General features: G+C 43.6%; 1 protein-coding gene across 1 annotated transcript in view; it reads right to left on the minus strand.

Moving 5' to 3' along the window:
- Positions 1-9,041: 9,041 nt before the first annotated feature.
- Positions 9,042-20,872, minus strand: part of LOC117525278 (kinesin heavy chain-like) — a 79,146-nt gene continuing 67,315 nt past the window's right edge. Inside the window, exons 27-35 of the mRNA XM_034187119.1 lie at positions 18,413-18,530; positions 18,162-18,238; positions 17,647-17,756; positions 16,372-16,473; positions 15,898-15,958; positions 11,579-11,650; positions 11,375-11,479; positions 9,902-10,118; positions 9,042-9,205 (exon numbers count right to left, since the gene is read on the minus strand). Of these exons, the coding sequence (XP_034043010.1) occupies positions 9,057-9,205; positions 9,902-10,118; positions 11,375-11,479; positions 11,579-11,650; positions 15,898-15,958; positions 16,372-16,473; positions 17,647-17,756; positions 18,162-18,238; positions 18,413-18,530 (1,011 nt within the window). The 3' untranslated portion in view covers positions 9,042-9,056. The remainder of the gene's footprint in view (positions 9,206-9,901; positions 10,119-11,374; positions 11,480-11,578; positions 11,651-15,897; positions 15,959-16,371; positions 16,474-17,646; positions 17,757-18,161; positions 18,239-18,412; positions 18,531-20,872) is intronic.

The raw sequence follows: 20,872 nt of genomic DNA on the forward strand, positions 1-20,872 counted from the left end.
TAGTTCAGATATCAAACACATTTCACTTTAAGAAACAGCAGAAAACACGTTTGAAAGACAAACATCATAAATAACACACAATTCATAAACATCTGACTGCCACTTTGAACTCTTTGTGCTTTGTGCAGAAATATCAATTTCCTGCTTTAATTCTCAGACTGACAACCACAAAGCAACAGGAAGGGGGACTAAGGGGAATAAGTTCACACAAATGCAAGACAGATGAGTCAGTCTGTGGACAAAACACCCCAAAAACTGATGACTGACAAGAAAATTTTGGCAAAAGTGATTTCTAATGTTTAAGCCTTATGACATCATAAAGATGCAGAAAACACCTGAAAGACAGGACGTTTCACTAATTAACCATTTTTTAATGAAACATGATGTAAAGGTGGGGTCTGTGGTGGAAAAGGTTCCACTGCAGTGTCAGACGTACACACACACACACACTGTATCATGAGAGTATCACGTCATTAAGTCTTTATTTGGATCATATGCTTGTGGTTGAGTACCACAGTGTCTTTGGGCACGATGATGAAACGCTAAACTGCTCCACCTCAGGCCACACTGCCCTCTTTGGCCTGACACACATGTGGATATAAGATGTGAAATGAATGCGACACTTAAAAATCCAAAAGAGCACAACTTTAGAGGATTTCTGAGCCCTTTATGATGTCACAATCATACTGCTGTTTAAACAGTCAGGCACTCATTCAGGCTGATGCACATGACTCGTTTCCATCAGTGACATCACAAGGTGTATTCCATTACATTTCTGACATCATAACATCAATTAAATTATTTCTGTTTGTTTGTTTATTTAATGTCATCAGGTTGTCTTTTATTTAAGACCCTCCACTAAAACTAAAAACAAACTCATAAACCTTTTAGGATATTTTGCTGACACACAAAGTTTTGTTCCGGTGAGAAAGAAACCTCAAATAGATGACATCATACACGATACATCATACATGGCTGGTCAGTATGATGTCAGTGATGCCCACATGATGCCACTTGTGGCTCCGCCCCACCAGATGCACTGGTTACATGAAGGGTGTGGCATTGAGCAGCCCGCCCACAAACTGTAACTTTGATAACTGCCATTTGGGATCATTCGTTGGTCTGAACTCTACAAACTCAGTTTGACTTCTTCTGTCAAATCTACTTACGACATCCAGGATTAACGTAAAACTGGACTACCAGACTGTTTTGGACTGGTACCTCATGGTTCTGGACCCCTTCACCTACTGTAGCGCTAATATTCATTCATTCATTGACATGTTCTTGTGTTCAACGTGATACTGCATGATACACAGAAACTGCAGACATCTGACGAACATTTCGTCTCAATCTCCACCACATCTCTGGGCGTGAACGTCCACGATGCCTTCAGATTGTTTCCACAGATGGAATGAAAACTAACAAATAGCAATAAACGCACCTCACACCGTCACCGACGCCACCCCAACATACAATTTATGATCAATAACAGTTCAATTAATGCGTAAAAAAGTCTGTAAGGAAAACAATCAGTTTCAGTTTGTAGAAGATTCAACAAGTTCAATCAAAAAGTGATAAAAAATTGGCAAGAAATAATTAGAAACACGTGAAAAAGCTTGAAGACAATTCTGATTTGTCTTCTTTTTCAGAGTCAAAAGTGAAGATTCACGACCTCAGAACTCAAAATACTTTGATATATTATCTCATAATGAAATTACAAACAAGTTTTCACAAACATCATTCGAGGTCTTCATGTTAAGAACAAAAATGAGGTAAAAAATGTTCATAAGTTCTACAAACACAAACATTCATCAGAACAGAGAAAGCATCCCAAGACAACGCAGACTGGAGACAGATATACTACAAATGGGCGGAGCTACGTTACAAACTTGTAAACGGGTTTTAGTTCACTCAGATGGGGTCCAAACTGGTGTGTCAGAGTCCTTTAGACTCTCTCAATCGCTAAAGGTGCGTTTACACATAACCAAGACGCGTTACGAATGTCATTTTTCTGTCATTCGTGACACATTCCTGACATTCTTAATGTGACTTAACGCCTCTGAACAGGTTTCTTAATAGTGCGTGTTGGTGCGTGATATTCTTGATATGTTTTTGTCTGTCAAAAAATCTTCCATGAATGTCACACACCACCCTCATTTTGTCTCACGTCGTGGAGGTCGCAACTGAGTGTATTGATCCATCTTGATGAGTATTGATCCTTAATAGAACGTGACAACGTTTGTAGTGGTTCCTGTGATGGTTCTTGGAGCCCAAACTGTCACGCGTTATTACGAAGTGACACGGAAACTGTCAAGTTTTGACACGACTTGTAACGCGGCGTCACATTTCACTGCGCGCCACGACGAATCCGTTTTCTGTCACGTGCGCACAATTAAACTCAGCTCCAAGTGTCAGTCCACAGTTCCTGCTGAAGCTCCTCAGGACGCTCCTGCAGGCGTTCCACCTGCTGTTATAACCGATGAGTGGGAGAACGAGTCTGAGCCAGAGGAGCGAGAGGAGACTTAGGTGCAGCCAGACATCCTGCACCTCCTCCAGTCCGGCGGAGGAAGAAGCGTGCGCACAATTAAACCCTGCTGCACCGCATTCAGTTTGATTGCTGACACCAAGTCGGCTAAAAGTCTAATTTCAGTGCTCTTCAGCGCGCTCCTGCAGGTGTTCCACCTGCTGCATGTGCCTGATGTTTGGGAAAATGCGCGAGACGAGAGCCGCATGAAGCCACACATCTGGCTCTGTCCTCCTCCTCCTCTCTGCACCACTCCATGGCACAGAGCACAACTACGCATGCAGTCACAAAGTTCTGAAAAACTGGAGCGATCTGAATTCGGTTGGATGAATATGGGTGTGTGTGGAGACAATTCACCTCGTTCACAACGTGACAGAACTTAACAATGCGCTGTTACACGCAATAGCACGCAGCAACGCGTAACACTATTCTTGACCGTGCGTAATGGTTCCTGATAATTCTCCAGCAACACGTGTCACTAATCGTAACGTGTGGTAACAGGTTGCAGTAGTTCCTGAGGACACCTGATGCCTCTGCTCCGAATCATCACATTTGTGATCAGCGGCCAAGAATGTGTACTTGGTGGCATTCGTGACTTGTCGTCGCTATGTGTAAATGCAGCATTACGTGGACGTGAATTTAACAAAAACCTGACTCAGGTCTACATGTTCAACTGTTACACAAACTTTATATTTGTTTTTTTTTTGTTTTTTTTATGTTGGTGAGAAAAGAAACGACGGTCCAAATATATTATAAATGTCAGTCACAACATGCTTTATTTACATCTATAGTTGTGAATTACGACGACATAGCAACTGTTTCGTTCACGGCCGTCATGTTCAGTGTGAAGCAAATCATCAAATCAACACAATTCAAACTTTAAGAGACTTAAATAACCACAACTGGCCAACAATCCAATCACATTATTTTACTATATTTATTATCAACAAGCTAACCAGTCACACGTTACACCTTGTTAAGCTAAGTGGTTTAGCAAATCATTGTTGTGAATGGGGTAAGATAGCTAGCTTGCTAGCTACAGCAGTTTGCTAGCAGGATAATTAATTATTTAAATGGACTGGATTTGTTGGAACCCGTTGTTTTGAGTTGCACACAACAAAAATCACCTGATGTGTTTTAGGAACTGTTCAAACTTAATCAGAGCAGAATTAAAAAAAAAACAAGCAGATAATATGATGTAGCTAGCTAATAGTTTAGCTACCTCTGTTTTTTCAAATGTTATTGGCATCAAGACGCCGGAGCAAGTTTTTAAGTTCGAAGTCTCCTATGAAAAATATGCAGATATTAAAGTGAAACCTTTGATTCTGATCTCAAAGAGTGGCGACCTCTTCAGGCAGGAAACGGGATTTCTACGACTTAAGTCCCATGAGGAAAAAACAAAGCTGATTTTATGACACAGCGAGGTAGAAAGTTACAGACTGAAGCTCCGTCAGGAGGAAAAGCACTTGATGGCGGCTGAGACGGAACGTAGCAGGAAGAAGAATCCACATTTCCTGGAAAGGCAGAACGGCAAGAAGAACTGAAAGTTCCGGTAGAAATCAGAAGAAAGAGGAAAAGGTTTGTTCCCACTGTGAAGAGGGAAAAAAGAGATAAAAATACAAAATGGAACAAGCAGCAAATTCATAGAAAATTATGGAGATACAAATGTAGCTGTTATGTTTCAGACGCGGTCGGAGCACCGACCCAGCGTTTGAAGGACCCAGCATAAAATAAGCAGAGCACGGTTCAAAGGATAACAGAATTTAATAAACATAACAGTGAGACGTGCTAAACAACTAAAACGTCCGCGGTCTGGTGAGGTGGAAACACGGCGCGCTCTTAACAGCGCAAACGGTCCGGAGCCACAGCAGTTCGGACCCAGGGACCCCGCCGACACCCCCCAGGTGGCCGCAACAAACCAAGTCTGTGAAGAAAGAAAACATTGAGTCCAACTCCACACAGAGAGACACAACTCAAAGGTGCACGCAATCAGCAAACACTTCCTGGCTTAAATCTATACATCAGCTTCTTACCCTGCAGGCACGGAACAACTCAGTTCAAATCTCCACTGCAGCAGAAGCTGATTAGACAATTAGCATAACGTGACAGCTCACTAACACAAGGTGTGAGGGACACCAAATCCACTGTCATTACTTCATAAAAGTCATCAAAACCAAATTACCTCAGGAAGTGTGCTGAAGAGCGTGAGACCTCACCCAATCCTCCTTCACAGACTGTGGCGTCAAACCTGGAGCGGTCTCTGCGTCCGTGATGGTGAGATTGTTCTCCTGACGTCGATCTCACACGTCTGCTCACAAGGTCGAGTCTCTGGCAATCACACACTGTGCATTCAAGGTTTAAATGCAGCAATCTCTGATTAAGACAAAATACACCACAGCTGTGAGTCCCGATGACCTGCACGTGACAACAAGCCTCAGGTGTTCAGGGTGAGGTCCTGATGCTCAGCCACTCAGTCCTGAATGTATATCACCTGGTGGGAGAAACAGAAAACAAAAACCAAGCCAGCCAAACACCCCAGCCCACAACAGTACCCCACCCTCACGGGAAGCCTCCCGGCGACCACACGGACCTGTGCCAGAAAAAACAAAGCCCCCCTCCAGGGACCACGGCTGGAATGTTGGCTGGGAACAAAAAACACCTCCTGCAGCTTCAGTTTCGGCTCCTTGTGCTGACGATCCAGCTGGGAAAGGCCCGTCTCCAGGAGCTGTGCGTTACTGTGTTCTGACGACAGCTCCATCATCAGCTGCTCCACCTGCAATGTTAATTTCTTCATGCAGTCATTGATCATCTCAATGTTGAGCCTCTCCAGCTCTTCCCTCAGCTGGATAACGCACGCTCCCAGCCGCCTCTTCTCTGTCAACAGGGAACTCCGTGCCGAGACCATCACTCTCATCCTGCCATAGGTATTAAAGGCACTGCGCTGCGGTGGTTTGAATCATATTTGTCTAATAGATTACAATTTGTTCATGTAAATGGGGAATCTTCTTCACAGACTAAAGTTAATTATGGAGTTCCACAAGGTTCTGTGCTAGGACCAATTTTATTCACTTTATACATGCTTCCCTTAGGCAGTATTATTAGACGGTATTGCTTAAATTTTCATTGTTACGCAGATGATACCCAGCTTTATCTATCCATGAAGCCAGAGGACACACACCAATTAGCTAAACTGCAGGATTGTCTTACAGACATAAAGACATGGATGACCTCTAATTTCCTGCTTTTAAACTCAGATAAAACTGACGTTATTGTACTTGGCCCCACAAATCTTAGAAACATGGTGTCTAACCAGATCCTTACTCTGGATGGCATTACCCTGACCTCTAGTAATACTGTGAGAAATCTTGGAGTCATTTTTGATCAGGATATGTCATTCAAAGCGCATATTAAACAAATATGTAGGACTGCTTTTTTGCATTTACGCAATATCTCTAAAATCAGAAAGGTCTTGTCTCAGAGTGATGCTGAAAAACTAATTCATGCATTTATTTCCTCTAGGCTGGACTACTGTAATTCATTATTATCAGGTTGTCCTAAAAGTTCCCTAAAAAGCCTTCAGTTAATTCAAAATGCTGCAGCTACAGTACTGACGGGGACTAGAAGGAGAGAGCATATCTCACCCATATTGGCCTCTCTTCATTGGCTTCCTGTTAATTCTAGAATAGAATTTAAAATTCTTCTTCTTACTTATAAGGTTTTGAATGGGAGGCAGAGCCTTCAGCTTTCAGGCTCCTCTCCTGTGGAACCAGCTCCCAATTCAGATCAGGGAGACAGACACCATCTCTACTTTTAAGATTAGGCTTAAAACTTTCCTTTTTGCTAAAGCTTATAGTTAGGGCTGGATCAGGTGACCCTGAACCATCCCTTAGTTATGCTGCTATAGACGTAGACTGCTGGGGGGTTCCCATGATGCACTGTTTCTTTCTCTTTTTGCTCTGTATGCACCACTCTGCATTTAATCATTAGTGATCGATCTCTGCTCCCCTCCACAGCATGTCTTTTTCCTGGTTCTCTCCCTCAGCCCCAACCAGTCCCAGCAGAAGACTGCCCCTCCCTGAGCCTGGTTCTGCTGGAGGTTTCTTCCTGTTAAAAGGGAGTTTTTCCTTCCCACTGTAGCCAAGTGTTTGCTCACAGGGGGTCGTTTTGACCGTTGGGGTTTTACATAATTATTGTATGGCCTTGCCTTACAATATAAAGCGCCTTGGGGCAACTGTTTGTTGTGATTTGGCGCTATATAAAAAAATTGATTGATTGATTGATTGATCCTGGAGCCCATCCTTTTCCATCCTGAGCCTGTCTGCAGCAGACTGCTCCGCAGCTGACACTCCAGTGCAGAGACATCCTTTGTTGACTTGAATGGTCTTGCCCTCTGTTTCATTTAGCAAACCTGTTAGAGTCTCCACCTTTGCGTTCATTCCTGTCGACTCTTGCTTTAGTTGTTCACTTTGCATAAGTTTGGCCAGGAGTTCTTAAACCTGTGCACTCAGCCTTCTTCCGACTGTGTTAAAGTCTGCTTAGTCATAAACAAAAAAAAAAGACAAACACAAACAACCATACCAACCCCCCCTCCCCAGAGGACCGTTCCATCAAACCCCGGGAAGAGGAGAAAAGAAAAAACACAACCCAAACTTAAGCTTGCAAACAAAAAAAAACGCTAACACCCCCCCCCCGGATGACATGTAGGGACCAACACCCCCCAGAGGACATCCCGCCAGCTCCAGGAGTAATAACCACAGCCGAGGTCCCTCTGGGATCCAAAGTCACCCACGGGGACTCCCAGCGCCTCCCAGAGGACCGTTCCATCAAACCCCAGGAGACGCCCCCCCATGACTAACAGACCCAGCCCCGGCCGTCTACGGCTAGATGGACCCACAGCCCTTTCCCCCGCAGAGGACACCACAGTCACACCCTGAGGGCGGAAACTGGGGGGGAAAAAAAAAACATACAAACAAAACAACAACCACAACCCCACCCCCTCAGCGCAGTGGAAACTAGAAGTACGTCCAGTGTCACCAACCACGACTATACCCTAAAAGCCAACCGGGAGGAGTGGAACAGCGGTAATGGCATACGGCACAAGACGGCGCCACCCCTCCGACTTTTAAACCAGCCACCAACTGCAGGTATATTCCACTGCCCCAAACCTCAGCTACGCCGATGGCGTACGGCTCAAAGGCGCGCTGAAGCCGGAGGTGGAACAGGGAAGTAACAAAAAAAAAACCCTAAACCCCCCCACCCGGGTGCAGAGGTTACCTGGGAAACGCCCAGCATAACCGAACTGCACCACCCCAGCAACGCCAATGGCAAACGGCACAGAGGCGCGCCAAGGCTGGAGGTTGCAAAGGGAATTTAAAAAATCCCGGCAAAAATACCGTCTCTGCTTCCGCTGGTCCATTGTTAAATGGCCAGAGACTACTGTTATGTTTCGGACGAGGTCGGAGCACCGACCCAGCGTTTGAAGGACCCAGCATAAAATAAGCAGAGCACGGTTCAAAGGATAACAGAATTTAATAAACATAACAGTGAGACGTGCTAAACAACTAAAACGTTCGCGGTCTGGTGAGGTGGAAACACGGCGCGCTCTTAACAGCGCAAACGGTCCGGAGCCACAGCAGTTCGGACCCAGGGACCCCGCCGACACCCCCCAGGTGGCCGCGACAAACCAAGTCTGTGAAGAAAGAAAACATGAGGTGAGTCCAACTCCACACAGAGAGACACAACTCAAAGGTGCACGCAATCAGCAAACACTTCCTGGCTTAAATCTATACATCAGCTTCTTACCCTGCAGGCACGGAACAACTCAGTTCAAATCTCCACTGCAGCAGAAGCTGATTAGACAATTAGCATAATGTGACAGCTCACTAACACAAGGTGTGAGGGACACCAAATCCACTGTCATTACTTCATAAAAGTCACCAAAACCAAATTACCTCAGGAAGTGTGCTGAAGAGCGTGAGACCTCACCCAATCCTCCTTCACAGACTGTGGCGTCAAACCTGGAGCGGTCTCTGCGTCGTGATGGTGAGATTGTTCTCCTGACGTCGATCTCACACGTCTGCTCACAAGGTCGAGTCTCTGGCAATCACACACTGTGCATTCAAGGTTTAAATGCAGCAATCTCTGATTAAGACAAAATACACTACAGCTGTGAGTCCCGATGACCTGCACGTGACAACAAGCCTCAGGTGTTCAGGGTGAGGTCCTGATGCTCAGCCACTCAGTCCTGAATGCATACCACCTGGTGGGAGAAACAGAAAACAAAAACCAAGCCAGCCAAACACCCCAGCCCACAACAGTAGCATATTTGATTTTTACATTTTTTTTAACAACTCAAATGTGTCAGTGGGCGGAGCTTGTAGGCGTGCTTGATATTATTCCTGATCTCCCAGGTCCAACACATGGCACAGTGGGCGGAGCTTGTCAGCGTTTGTTACATTATTCTTGATCTCCTAGGTCAAACATGTGTCACAGTGGGCGGAGCTTGTATCCTTGCCATTGCCTCACCTGTTGTTTACTTGTGACTTTGATGGACTTGTGGTTGATGTGTTTGCTGTCGGGGGTAGTGATGGCGTGGGCTGGGCCCTTCCCCGCCCCCTCGGACAATTGTTCTGATGGAGGCGGAGCCAGATGGGTGCTGATGCCCAGCCCGGATTGGTTTGGCTGCAGGTGAAGAAATGTCACAGGTATTAATATAGATATTATATAGATGATTTAGATATTATATTATATTAAAGCTGTAAATTATAACAAACTGCAGGAAAACAATCAGAGAATAAAGCTTTTTTTCTGGATTATTGTTCTGGTGTCGCAGACCAAGCGGTCCCCCCCTAAAAAGTGGTCTGCCCTGCCTTCACTGCGCATGCGTCATTTGGAACCACGTCTGAGTCTGACTCTCTGAGTCTGACTCTCTGCACCCAAAGCGATCAAATGGAATAATGTGATTATTAACCATCAGATGACAAAGTAAAACCTCTTAAATCATTCTAAAGTCAGTATGAAGCAGAAATGACGTGATAATTGGTGAATCGCTGCTGACGTTCTTAAGTGACGTAGGTGCAGCAGCACGTCTGAGTCTGAGGTGCTGCTGCGGCGCGCTGACTGCTTCCTCCATCTTTTATGATAAAATAATGTTGAATTTATGTGGAAATGATTCTTGTGCAAAAGCTTCAGATATCTGTCGTGGAGACAGATGATGACTGGAGGCAGGTTGAAGCAGAAACGCGGTGATAATCAGTGAAGCGCGGCTGATGACGCATGCACAGTGAAGGCAGAGCGGACTGATTTTTAGGGGGGGACCAATTTTTAGGGGGGACCGTTCGGTCAGCGACACTGGCTCAGATCTGGTTTGCGAGTCACCGATCTGTGCAGAGTGCCCCCTTCTGGACAGGTTCTTGCTGCGGACAGCTTCTTTGATGCGGTCCACTTCCTGCTGGTAGCGTTTTCGGTCCTTCATTGCCGACTCTTTGGCGGCCCTCAGGGCGGACTCCAGAGCCTTCACACGTTCTGCAGTGGCTCGCAGACGCTTGTCCAGTTTGGGCAACTCACAACGAAGGTCGGCGTTGTCCCTCACCAGCTGGAAGAGATAAAGCGTGATGACATGTGACCCTGTGTTTGGATCGCACACAGCACTGAGGGACTTACAATAAAACGCCAAAAATTATAAACATCATCTGCTTCCAAACACGCTCATCTGCTGAGACAGCAGCACGGACAGCATTTATATCATGCTCAGAAGCTCAATGCGTTTTACAATGATGCCTCACATTCACCTATTTACACTCACACACAGAGTCAGGGTGCTGCTGTGCAAGGTGCTCACGACACACCGGCAGCAACTTGGGGATTAAGGACCTTGCCCAAGGGCCCTTAGTGGTTTTCCTGCCAGACAGGGGTTTGAACCAAGGATCCTCTGGACAAGCCTCTGCAGTTAACAACTAGGTTAACTACCTCAATTACTAACCAGATCACTTAATTCACTGAAGAGAATGTCCAAAGGTCAAAGGTTGTCAGGCAACAGCTTGTAATTGTCAGCTCATGTTCGTGTGTTAGCTAAATCTGAACACTAGCATGTTAGCTGAATTAGAACATTAGCATGTTAGGCAAATCAGAATGTTAGCATGTTAGCTGAATCTGAATGTTAACACGTTAGCCAATCTGAACATTAGCATGTTACGTAGCTGAATCTGAACATTAGCATGTTAGCCCATTCTGAATGTTAGTATATTAGCTGAATCTAGCCAAATATGAATGTTAGCATGTCAGCTGAATCTGAACATTAGCATATTAGCCGAGTCTGAATGTTAGCATGTTAGCCAATTCTGAGCATTAGCATGCAAGCAAAATCTTAATGTTAGCCAAATCGGAATATTAGCATGTTAGCCAAATCAGAATGCTAGCATGTTAGCTGAATCTGAACACTAGCGTATTAGCCAGTTCTGAATCCTAGCATGTTAGCAGAATCTTTATTAATAATTATTATAATTAGCACATGAGCGTGAACGTCATCAAATCCATTGATCACTGTCAATTACAGTGAAACAAACCTGATCAGTACAATCAGCCCTGAGACGGGAGGGCAGAGGTCATGTGATTAGCTCTGTGTTTGACTCAAAAAGTACTTTTTTTAAATTGAAAAATGGTATGGCCTGAAATATTTGATCTTCTTTTCCTGTTTTCTTCTTCTTCTGGTGTTCTTCGTGTACATACAGTCGACATGAATCTCTGCCAACGACGCAGCAAATTTGTTGTTTACGACCACGTTTTCTTGATTTACACACAAAAATAAAGGTTTGTGTTGTGTAAGCAGTGACGTGGGTGGAGCTTCCTCACCTGTTTGTGGACTTTGCTGAGCTGTTCCAGATTATTCTCCAGGAACACGATCCTCTGTCTCTGAGCCAGACTTCCTCCGGCCTCGTCACTGTCGTTCTCTGCACTCTGCTCCCAAACAAACAAACAAACAAACAAACACACACTTTAGCTCATTTCATCAACTGACACATCGGTTCATCCAGTTAAATTTTTTTTTATTCTTACATTCTTGACGCGAGTTGCGATGTCCTGGATGAAGAGTTTGCGAAGGCGATGAAGCGTCTGCAGCTCTTTGATCTGTTAAAAAATGAACAAACAAAACAATACGATTGACAGGTGGAAGATACCTCTTACAGATGGGACATGTCACTGATGTAACATGGGATCACTGGGTGTTTGGGGTGTTTAACATCAGACAGCCTCCCCCAGGCAACATGACTGGGGTTGGTCAGAGCCCGGCCTGTGTCCCCGCAGTGCTGGCCCATACGTCTGCCCTCTTCATCCATAGCCTCCTTGTGGCTTTCTCTCCGGCTTCTGTTGCAGCCCTGACTGCCTTCCTCTTTGCCTCCTCGGTGAGGCCCAACACCGTGAGAATATTGCAGAGGAACTGCTCTGCAAATCCCCAGCAGCCCACTTCCAGATTTACAGAGAGTTTTCCAGTCTTGCCTCCTGTTCTCATCCACCAGCTCCTGGTACTTGGCAGGCTTCCTCTCATTTGCCTCATCCATCCATCCTTCCCAGGGCACTGTGAGCTCCAGAATGATCAACTGCTTGGTGGACTGTGACACAATGATCACATCTGGTCAGAGCCGTGTAGATGTTATCCTGGCTGATAACTTCAGCTGTTTACCAAAATCCTCTTCTAGTCACCAGTCAGTGGTGGAGGTGAGCAGGCCAGACTTCACCCATGGTTGGGTGTTAGGCTGTAGAACCTGATGGTTTTTGGCTAGTGGTGGCCCTTAATGGCATTAATGACCATGGCTATACTGTCAGCAACTGCCCTAAGTTGTGGCACCAGTGATAGCACCAGTCTCAATGGGCTTTTGGGCAGCTGCTGAGGAGGTGTTCCGGGGATCCCTGGCCAAGACACTGGGGACAGAATGGTGTCTCTGTTTTTTTACCCCAGACATGGAGGTTGGCTGGATTTGGTAGGACATCATAAACAGCCTGGAACAAAAACCTGATCAAATGAAAGTCTGCTTGCCAGATGTTGGACCAGGTGATCTTTCATTGCAGAACATTCTCCCATTTAGTCTATGCTCCTTGTTGCCCGATTCCCACCATCCTAGTAGCTCCTTCTTCCTCCACACCTGCCTGTACTTCCTCCTGAATGAGATGTTGTCGTTCTTTGACCTTGGCCACCCTAATTGCCAGGAAGTAGCCAATTCCTGCACACCCTGTCACTATGGACCCCACCAGCGCCTCCAGACTTTGAACCTCCCTGGCAGACCTGATTTGTCAACCTGACTCAGCCAGTCCTCAATCTCTTTGTTGGTTTTCTAGACAGATGCAGAATCTTTGAGGCTGCAGTAAAAGTACTTCCCGAGGCTCATAACTGGCTGCTCTGTGATGGATGGGATGGCAACTCCAGAAAGTTTCCCCCTCTTAAGCACTAGTGACCTTGATTTTACTGTCTTAACGCTCCTCCTCACCCAGGTAATGAGCTTCTCTAGGTCTTGGAGAATCCATATACTGCTTGGGACAGATCATGTGGTGGTGACAGTCAAGTCATCCATAAAGACTCATATTGGTGGCTGGTGTACTCCTGATTTTTTCAAAGGTCTCTTGCACCCCACCTCTGCTGACTTGAGTATCATATTCATGGCAAGGGCAAAACGTATGACTGAGATGGTGCAGCCTGTTATTATTCCTTTCTCAAGTCAGTGCCATTCTGATGTACCCTGACCCAGCAGTGACTCTTAGCCTGAAATTACTATAGTAACCCAGAATGAGGTCTGTCACTTTGCTGGGAACATGATGTCGTTGAAGGGCAAGCTCACCGGGCTTGTGCCGTGTGGAGCCGTACACGTTGGCAAGGTCCAGCCATAGTACGGTGAAATCTCCTTTCCCTTCAGGGGCCTCTTTGATAAGTTGTGTCACCACACCCATGTGTTCCAAACACCCGGGCGCTCCAGGGATCTCCCCCTTCTGAACAGAGGTGTCGATGTAACTGTTCATTGTGACAAGATGCTGAAGAAAATCGTGCCTTTGACACTCAGCAGTGTGATGGTTCTAAACTGGCTGATATTCTTGGAGTCCTCATTGTTGGAGATTCACACACCCTCTGCACACCTCCATTGGCCTGCAAGTTTTCCCTGGTGCCAGATCACCCTCAACATTTTTCAAAGGTGTGGAAGGAGTTGCGGGCATTGCTTGTACGGTGTATGGAACACTGCTGGGGCCTGGGGCTGAAGCTGTTCTGGCTCCCTTCATGACCTCCTAACCTCAGCCCATCTGGGCTTCCTCATCACAAAGTTCACTGTTGGAGGTTGTGGACGTATGAGGGCTCTCTGTGGTGCAAGCTCCCAGTCTCTCTCTGGGTCACTCAAGGAGTTATGCAGGAAGGAGTTCACCTCCTCGGTTGAGCACATAACACTTGTTCCACTGCAGCTTCTTGGTGAAGGTAAAAGGGTTGGAGATGAAAGCAGTATGCTTCTCTGCCCTTTCCCTCACCTTCAGTGCCACTCTGCCAACGCAGTGTCAGGAGCTTCTTCCTCAAGATGTTGCGAAGCTCAGCAAGCAGTTGTTTATCTCCTTTACTGGCCACCTTGTGCTGTTTTCTGAGGCTTCTGCGTTCTTGGTGCAGCGTGTGAATCTGGATGGCCCTACAGTTCATTATGTAGTTGGTCTTGATGTTCCTGCTCTCAACATGGTCAAACCTCTCGACTGCATAGCTGAATATGATTGGCATCATAGTCGCTAACTACCGGTCCACCTCCCCTTTGGCTGTGGTCTCCACGATCTGGCTCACAATTGGTTCAAACTGTGACCACACTGCCTGGCTGTTAGCTGAAGGCCTTGAGCTGCTTCTGCTGGACTCTTCTGCAGGTGTTCAGACACTCTACTACTGGGAGGGACTGGGCTCTGCGGGGTGATTCCTGATCAGGCTCCTCTTGTGTCTCACCAGGATCAAATCCTGTGCATTGCAATATGTTTTCCTGCTCCCTGCACTTCATCCTAGCCAGATGTATTTTTCAGCCACATGGGTTCTTGCACACTTTTCCGCAGATGCATCTTACATTCATAGTTGAATTTCTGTTTGCATGGGTCAATACCATTGGCTCCATCTGGTTGGGCTGTCATTCTCCCCCCCTCTCGGGCTCTGGGTGTATATATCAGAAGGCCTCTTCATAGCAACTTTTGGGTTTCTCCCTTGTAGGAGATACAGGTTGGGGAGCTAGCCCTCACTGTCCAGAATGCCGTCTTTCCAAGCCATCAAATGTCTCTCCAGTCATTACCAGAACTATCCCTGGTTGAAACCCAGTCTATTCCTGAGTGTCACTGGCTAAGCCAGATTGACAGATGAAAGATACATCTTACAGATGCACAAAACCACCTGAAAGTTCATCAAACATTTTACTCCTCATTTGTGTAACAACTGCAGTGTGTTAAGCTTCGTTCTGGGATTCTGCAGTGTATTAAGCTTCGTTCTGGGGTTCTGCAGTGTGCCAAGCTTCGTTCTGGGGTTCTGCAGTGTGTTAAGCTTCATTCTGAGGTTCTGGAGTGTTTCAAGCTTCCTTCTGGGGTTCTGCAGTGTGTCAAGCTTCGTTCTGGGGTTCTGCAGTGTGTCAAGCTTCATTCTGAGGTTCTGCAGTGTGTCAAGCTTTGTTCTGGGGTTCTGCAGTGTGCCAAGCTTCATTCTGGGGTTCTGCAGTGTGTCAAGCTTCATTCCGAGGTTTTGCAGTGTGCCAAGCTTCATTCTGAGGTTCTGGAGTGTTTCAAGCTTCGTTCTGGGGTTCTGCAGTGTGTCAAGCTTCGTTCTGGGGTTCTGCAGTGTGTCAAGCTGCATTCTGAGGTTCTGCAGTGTGTCAGGCTTTGTTCTGGGGTTCTGCAGTGTGCCAAGCTTCGTTCAGTGCGGGGCCTGGTTAGTACTGGGATGGGAGACCTCTTCGGAACCCCAGCGGCTGTGTGTGTTTCTCCGGGTTAAACTAGAGTTACATCAGGAAGGGCATCCGGCGTAAACCTGAGCCAAAATACCCCTGCAGATCTGTCTGTATCCGCTGTGGTGACCCCGAACAAAAGCGGGAGCAGCCGAAAGGACAACAACATAAAGATCAAGGTCAAAGGTCAATTTGTAATGTTTTTTTTAAGATTGCACAACAGAAAAATAAAAAAACTGACAATTTCAAAAAAATAAAAGTCCTTCTGACTTTGTAAGACACACACACACACAGACAGACAGACACACACAAAGACAGACACACAAACACACAGACACACAACACACACACACACACCACACACACACACACACACACACACACACACACACACACACACACACACACACACACACACACACACACACACACACACACACACACCACAGTGTCCTCCAGACCCTTCAGGTCCTCTCTGGCCTGCTCTCTCTTCTCATTCAGGAGCCTGTGAGAGACACAAACAGTCAAATCGATGATGTCACAACGGAACGTGCAGCTACAGACTGTTCATGTGGAGCAGCTAAACAGAGAAGGTGACAGAAGAAGAACAACCTGCAAGTATGTTTCATTTAATTCCTTTCTGTGGCAGTTTAAACCAGTTTAGCACTGGATTCCAAAACACTTGAGAGCCGTGTGAACTGTGACTGAAAACAGCTCCAAACCAAAACTACAAATCAATTAAAAATTACATCAGAATTTGATGTTTTCTTTGTGTGTTTCTGTGACTGAAATGATTATTTGAAATAACTGATTGTTTGAGGAGCAGAAACACAGCAGTGCGCCCCCTCTCAGGATCTTATGTTACTGCAGAAGAACAACGTCTGACCGCGGCAGCGCCCCCCGGTGGATCAAACTCACATGAGTTTGTGGAGTTTCTGGTCTTTGATTTGCTCCTCAGCTTTTAGTCTGTCAAAGTCGGACTGAAGCTTCTGGTGCTCCAATCGCAGAGCCTGAATCACACTGAAACAAACAAACAAAACACAACAAACAAACAAACACATAGACAAACAAAACCCAACAAAAAACAAACAAACAAAAACAGACAAAAACAAAAAACAGACAACAAAAACCACAGCAAACAAACAAAAACAGAAAAACAAAAATAAACACAACAAATATCAGACAACAAAAACCACAGCAAACAAACAAAAAACAAACAGACAAAAACAAAAAACAGACAACAAAAACCACAGCAAACAAACAAAAACAGAAAACAAAAACAAACAACAAATATCAGACAAACAACGAAAACCACAGCAAACAAACAAACAACAAACACAAAAACAGACAAAAACAAAAAACAGACAACAAAAACCACAGCAAACAAACAAAAAACAAACAAAAACAGACAAAAACAAAAAACAGACAACAAAAACCACAGCAAACAAACAAAAACAGAAAAACAAAAACAAACATAACAAATATCAGACAAACAACGAAAACCACAGCAAACAAACAAAAAACAAACACAAAAACAGACAAAAACAAAAAACAGACAACAAAAACCACAGCAAACAAACAAAAAACAAACAAACAAAAACCACAGCAAACAAACAAAAAACAAACAAACAAAAACAGACAACAAAAACCACAGCAAACAAACAAAAACAGAAAAACAAACAAACAACAAACACAAAAACAGACAAAAACAAAAAACAGACAACAAAAACCACAGCAAACAAAAACAGACAAAAACAAAAAACAAACAAAAACCACAGCAAACAAACAAAAACAGAAAAACAAAAACAAACATAACAAATATCAAACAACGAAAACCACAGCAAACAAACAAAAAACAAACACAAAAACAGACAAAAACAAAAAACAGACAACAAAAACCACAGCAAACAAACAAAAAACAAACAAAAACAGACAAAAACAAACACAACAAATATCAGACAAACAATGAAAACCACAGCAAACAAACAACAAACACAAATAAAAAACAAACAAACAGACATCAGACAAACAACAAAAACCACATCAAACAAAAAACAAACACAAATACAACAAACAGTGCGTCACACATTAGGCCTCTGAGGAATTTTACAAACATTCTGGTGCTGATTCTGTGTGTGGCAGCGGTCTGATGTCAAAAAGATGAGGTGGTGACTAAAGGTTTTATTCACACACTCTTTCAGCTCGTCTACGAGTCGCTGCTTCAGCTCGATCTCGTCGCGGAGGCGGGACACCTGTCTCTGGTGAACCTCGCGGTGGTTCTCCATCTGCTCCTCCAGGGTTCTCTGGAAGAACATAAACACGTCAGAGAGGCGGAGCCTGGGCGGCAGAGGTCAAAGGTCAATGTGCCAGAGGTCACATTTGGTCCACAAAACAGGATGACTAGCTGTTCTGTGGACCAGTGGATTCAGTCCACAAAACCTTCATTGCTTATGTTGTTTCCAGGTGTCATTTTGTTTTTTGTTTGTTTTTTTTTTTGGGGGGGGGGGGGGGTGGTATTTTTTAAATTAAAGCCTTTTAAAAAAGAGCAGATTTTGCAAAAACTTTGAAGATAATCAGCTGGATGCGATCAGTTCTCCTGTAATTAATCACATCATTCAACAAGAGCAAAAAAAAAAAAAAAACCTGACACCTGTTCGTTTTCGTTCATGAAGATTTCAGACACCAGGGGGCGCCTGTTGCTGGTTTACCTTCATGTCCACAGCATCCTTCAGGCGGCTCATGTGCTCCTTCTCTTTGTCCATCACAGTCACCTCGTGCATTTTACCTGAACACACCACAAAGTCCCGTGTTCTGTTTGTGAATCTGTTCTGGACGTGCTGACGGTCCCACAGAACCGTTACCGTTTCAGAGTCCACCACTGGGTTTGCTGACACCCGTCAACATGACCAGATATGGGAGTGGTACTTCCCGTTGTCATGGCAATGGTGTCTTCTCTCACCTTGAGCCTGCAGTTTGGTGACCTCCTCCATCAGAGCGTCCTGACCCTCCTCCAGCTTCCTGTTCTTCTGCTCCACCTGCTGCAGGTCATCGGTCAGGGAGCGGATCTTAGCCTGGTGCTGCACGCACACGCAAACACACACATACATCAACTTCATCACAATAAAACATTTGCTTTTGCTGTATAGTTCCTGTAATGTTTTTGCTGTATAGTTCCTATCATGTTTTTTTTCTGTATAGTTCCTGTAATGTTTTTTTTCTCTATAGTTCCTATCATGTTTTTTTTTCTGTATAGTTCCTGTAATGTTTTTTTTCTGTATAGTTCCTATCATGTTTTTTTCTGTATAGTTCCTATCATGTTTTTTTCTGTATAGTTCCTGTAATGTTTTTTTTCCGTACAGTTCCTATAATGATTTTTTTTGCATAGCTCCTGTCATAGTTTTTTTTCTGTATAGTTCCTATCATGTTTTTTTCTGTATAGTTCCTATCATGTTTTTTTCTGTATAGTTCCTGTAATGTTTTTTTTTCCGTACAGTTCCTATGATTTTTTTTGCATAGCTCCTGTCATAGTTTTTTTTCTGTATAGTTCCTATCATGTTTTTTTCTGTATAGTTCCTATCATGTTTTTTTCTGTATAGTTCCTATCATGTTTTTTTCTGTATAGTTCCTGTAATGTTTTTTTTCCGTACAGTTCCTATAATGATTTTTTTTGCATAGCTCCTGTCATAGTTTTTTTTCTGTATAGTTCCTATCATGTTTTTTTCTGTATAGTTCCTATCATGTTTTTTTCTGTATAGTTCCTGTAATGTTTTTTTTTCCGTACAGTTCCTATAATGATTTTTTTTGCATAGCTCCTGTCATAGTTTTTTTTCTGTATAGTTCCTATCATGTTTTTTTCTGTATAGTTCCTGTAATGTTATGTTTTTTTCTGTATAGTTCCTATCATTTTTTTTCTGTATAGTTCCTGTAATGTTTTTTTTTCTGTGTAGTTCCTATAATTTTTTTTTTTGCATAGTTCTTGACATATTTTTCTGTATAGTTCCTGTAATTTGTTTTTCTGAATAGTTCCTATAATGATTTTTTTTGCATAGTTCCTCTCATATTTTTTCTATATAGTTCCTGTAATGTTTTTGTTTTCTGTATAGTTCCTATAATGGTTTTTTTGCATAGTTCCTGTCATATTTTTTCTGTATAGTTCCTGTCATATTTTTTTTCTGTATTGTTCCTGTAATGTTTTTGTTTTCTGTATAGTTCCTATAATGTTTTTTTTTTGTTTTTTTGCATAGTTCCTGTCATATTTTTCTGTATAGTTCCTGTAATGTTTTTTTTGCATAGTTCCTCTCATATTTTTTCTATATAGTTCCTGTAATGTTTTTGTTTTCTGTATAGTTCCTATAATGGTTTTTTTGCATAGTTCCTGTCATATTTTTTCTGTATAGTTCCTGTCATATTTTTTTTCTGTATAGTTCCTGTAATGTTTTTGTTTTCTGTATAGTTCCTATAATGGTTTTTTTTTTTTTTTTGCATAGTTCCTGTCATATTTTTCTGTATAGTTCCTGTAATTCTTTTTTTCTGAATAGTTCCTATAATGATTTTTTTTTTTGCATAGTTCCTCTGATATTTTTTCTATATAGTTCCTGTAATGTTTTTGTTTTCTGTATAGTTCCTATTAGTGCAGCAGATAACTAAAACAATTGTTCAGTTTGTGATAAAAGCATGAAATGTGGCACACATATTCTAAATTAACTCATGTTTATTTTCAGATATGGAGACATCCTGGAGTTGACTTCTAATGAGCTACAGGGGTCAAAATATAAAATCTCCAATCATTTTGAAACCTATTCCACACTATTTGTGTGATCATAAAGATTCCAAAAATGTATAGTTTGGGCTATCCATGTGTTAAAGATTTTGTATATATGTTATCACTGTTAAACGTTTGTACATTTGTCTTCTTTCTCATGAGAACGGTGTTGTGCTGTTTTGCACTTCACCCTGAGAACGTACGTGTTATTCAACCTTGTTTTAGCTTTGTCTTCTTTCTCATGAGAACGGAGATGTGCTGTTTTGCACCTGTCTTAATGCAATCCTGAGAATTCAATTTTGTTTTAGCACTCTGGGGTCAATCTGAGCTGGGAATGAAGGACTGGATGTACTTATTGTTATAACATAACTTTGTTTTCGCAGCCTCTAACGACTGGGAGCAAGAGAACGTTTTGACTATTGTGATGTGGTGTTTAGTGTGAAGGAGTGTGGAAGACAGGACACTTCAGGCAGATGCAGAACAGCTGATACCTGCAACAGACGAACGAGATGTGCTGACCTGAAGTGTTCTTCCTTACAGCTGCACTTGACGTATGCGTTTATGTTATGGGAAGAAACTTGTCTTGCGTCATTACCCCCACCCTTAGGACAAGTTTCTTGTTTATGTGATGAGGGCGTCTCTTAATAAAAAGAGCGG

Source organism: Thalassophryne amazonica, chromosome 14 (genome assembly GCF_902500255.1).
Source record: "Thalassophryne amazonica chromosome 14, fThaAma1.1, whole genome shotgun sequence".
In the NCBI taxonomy this organism is placed as follows: domain Eukaryota; kingdom Metazoa; phylum Chordata; class Actinopteri; order Batrachoidiformes; family Batrachoididae; genus Thalassophryne; species Thalassophryne amazonica.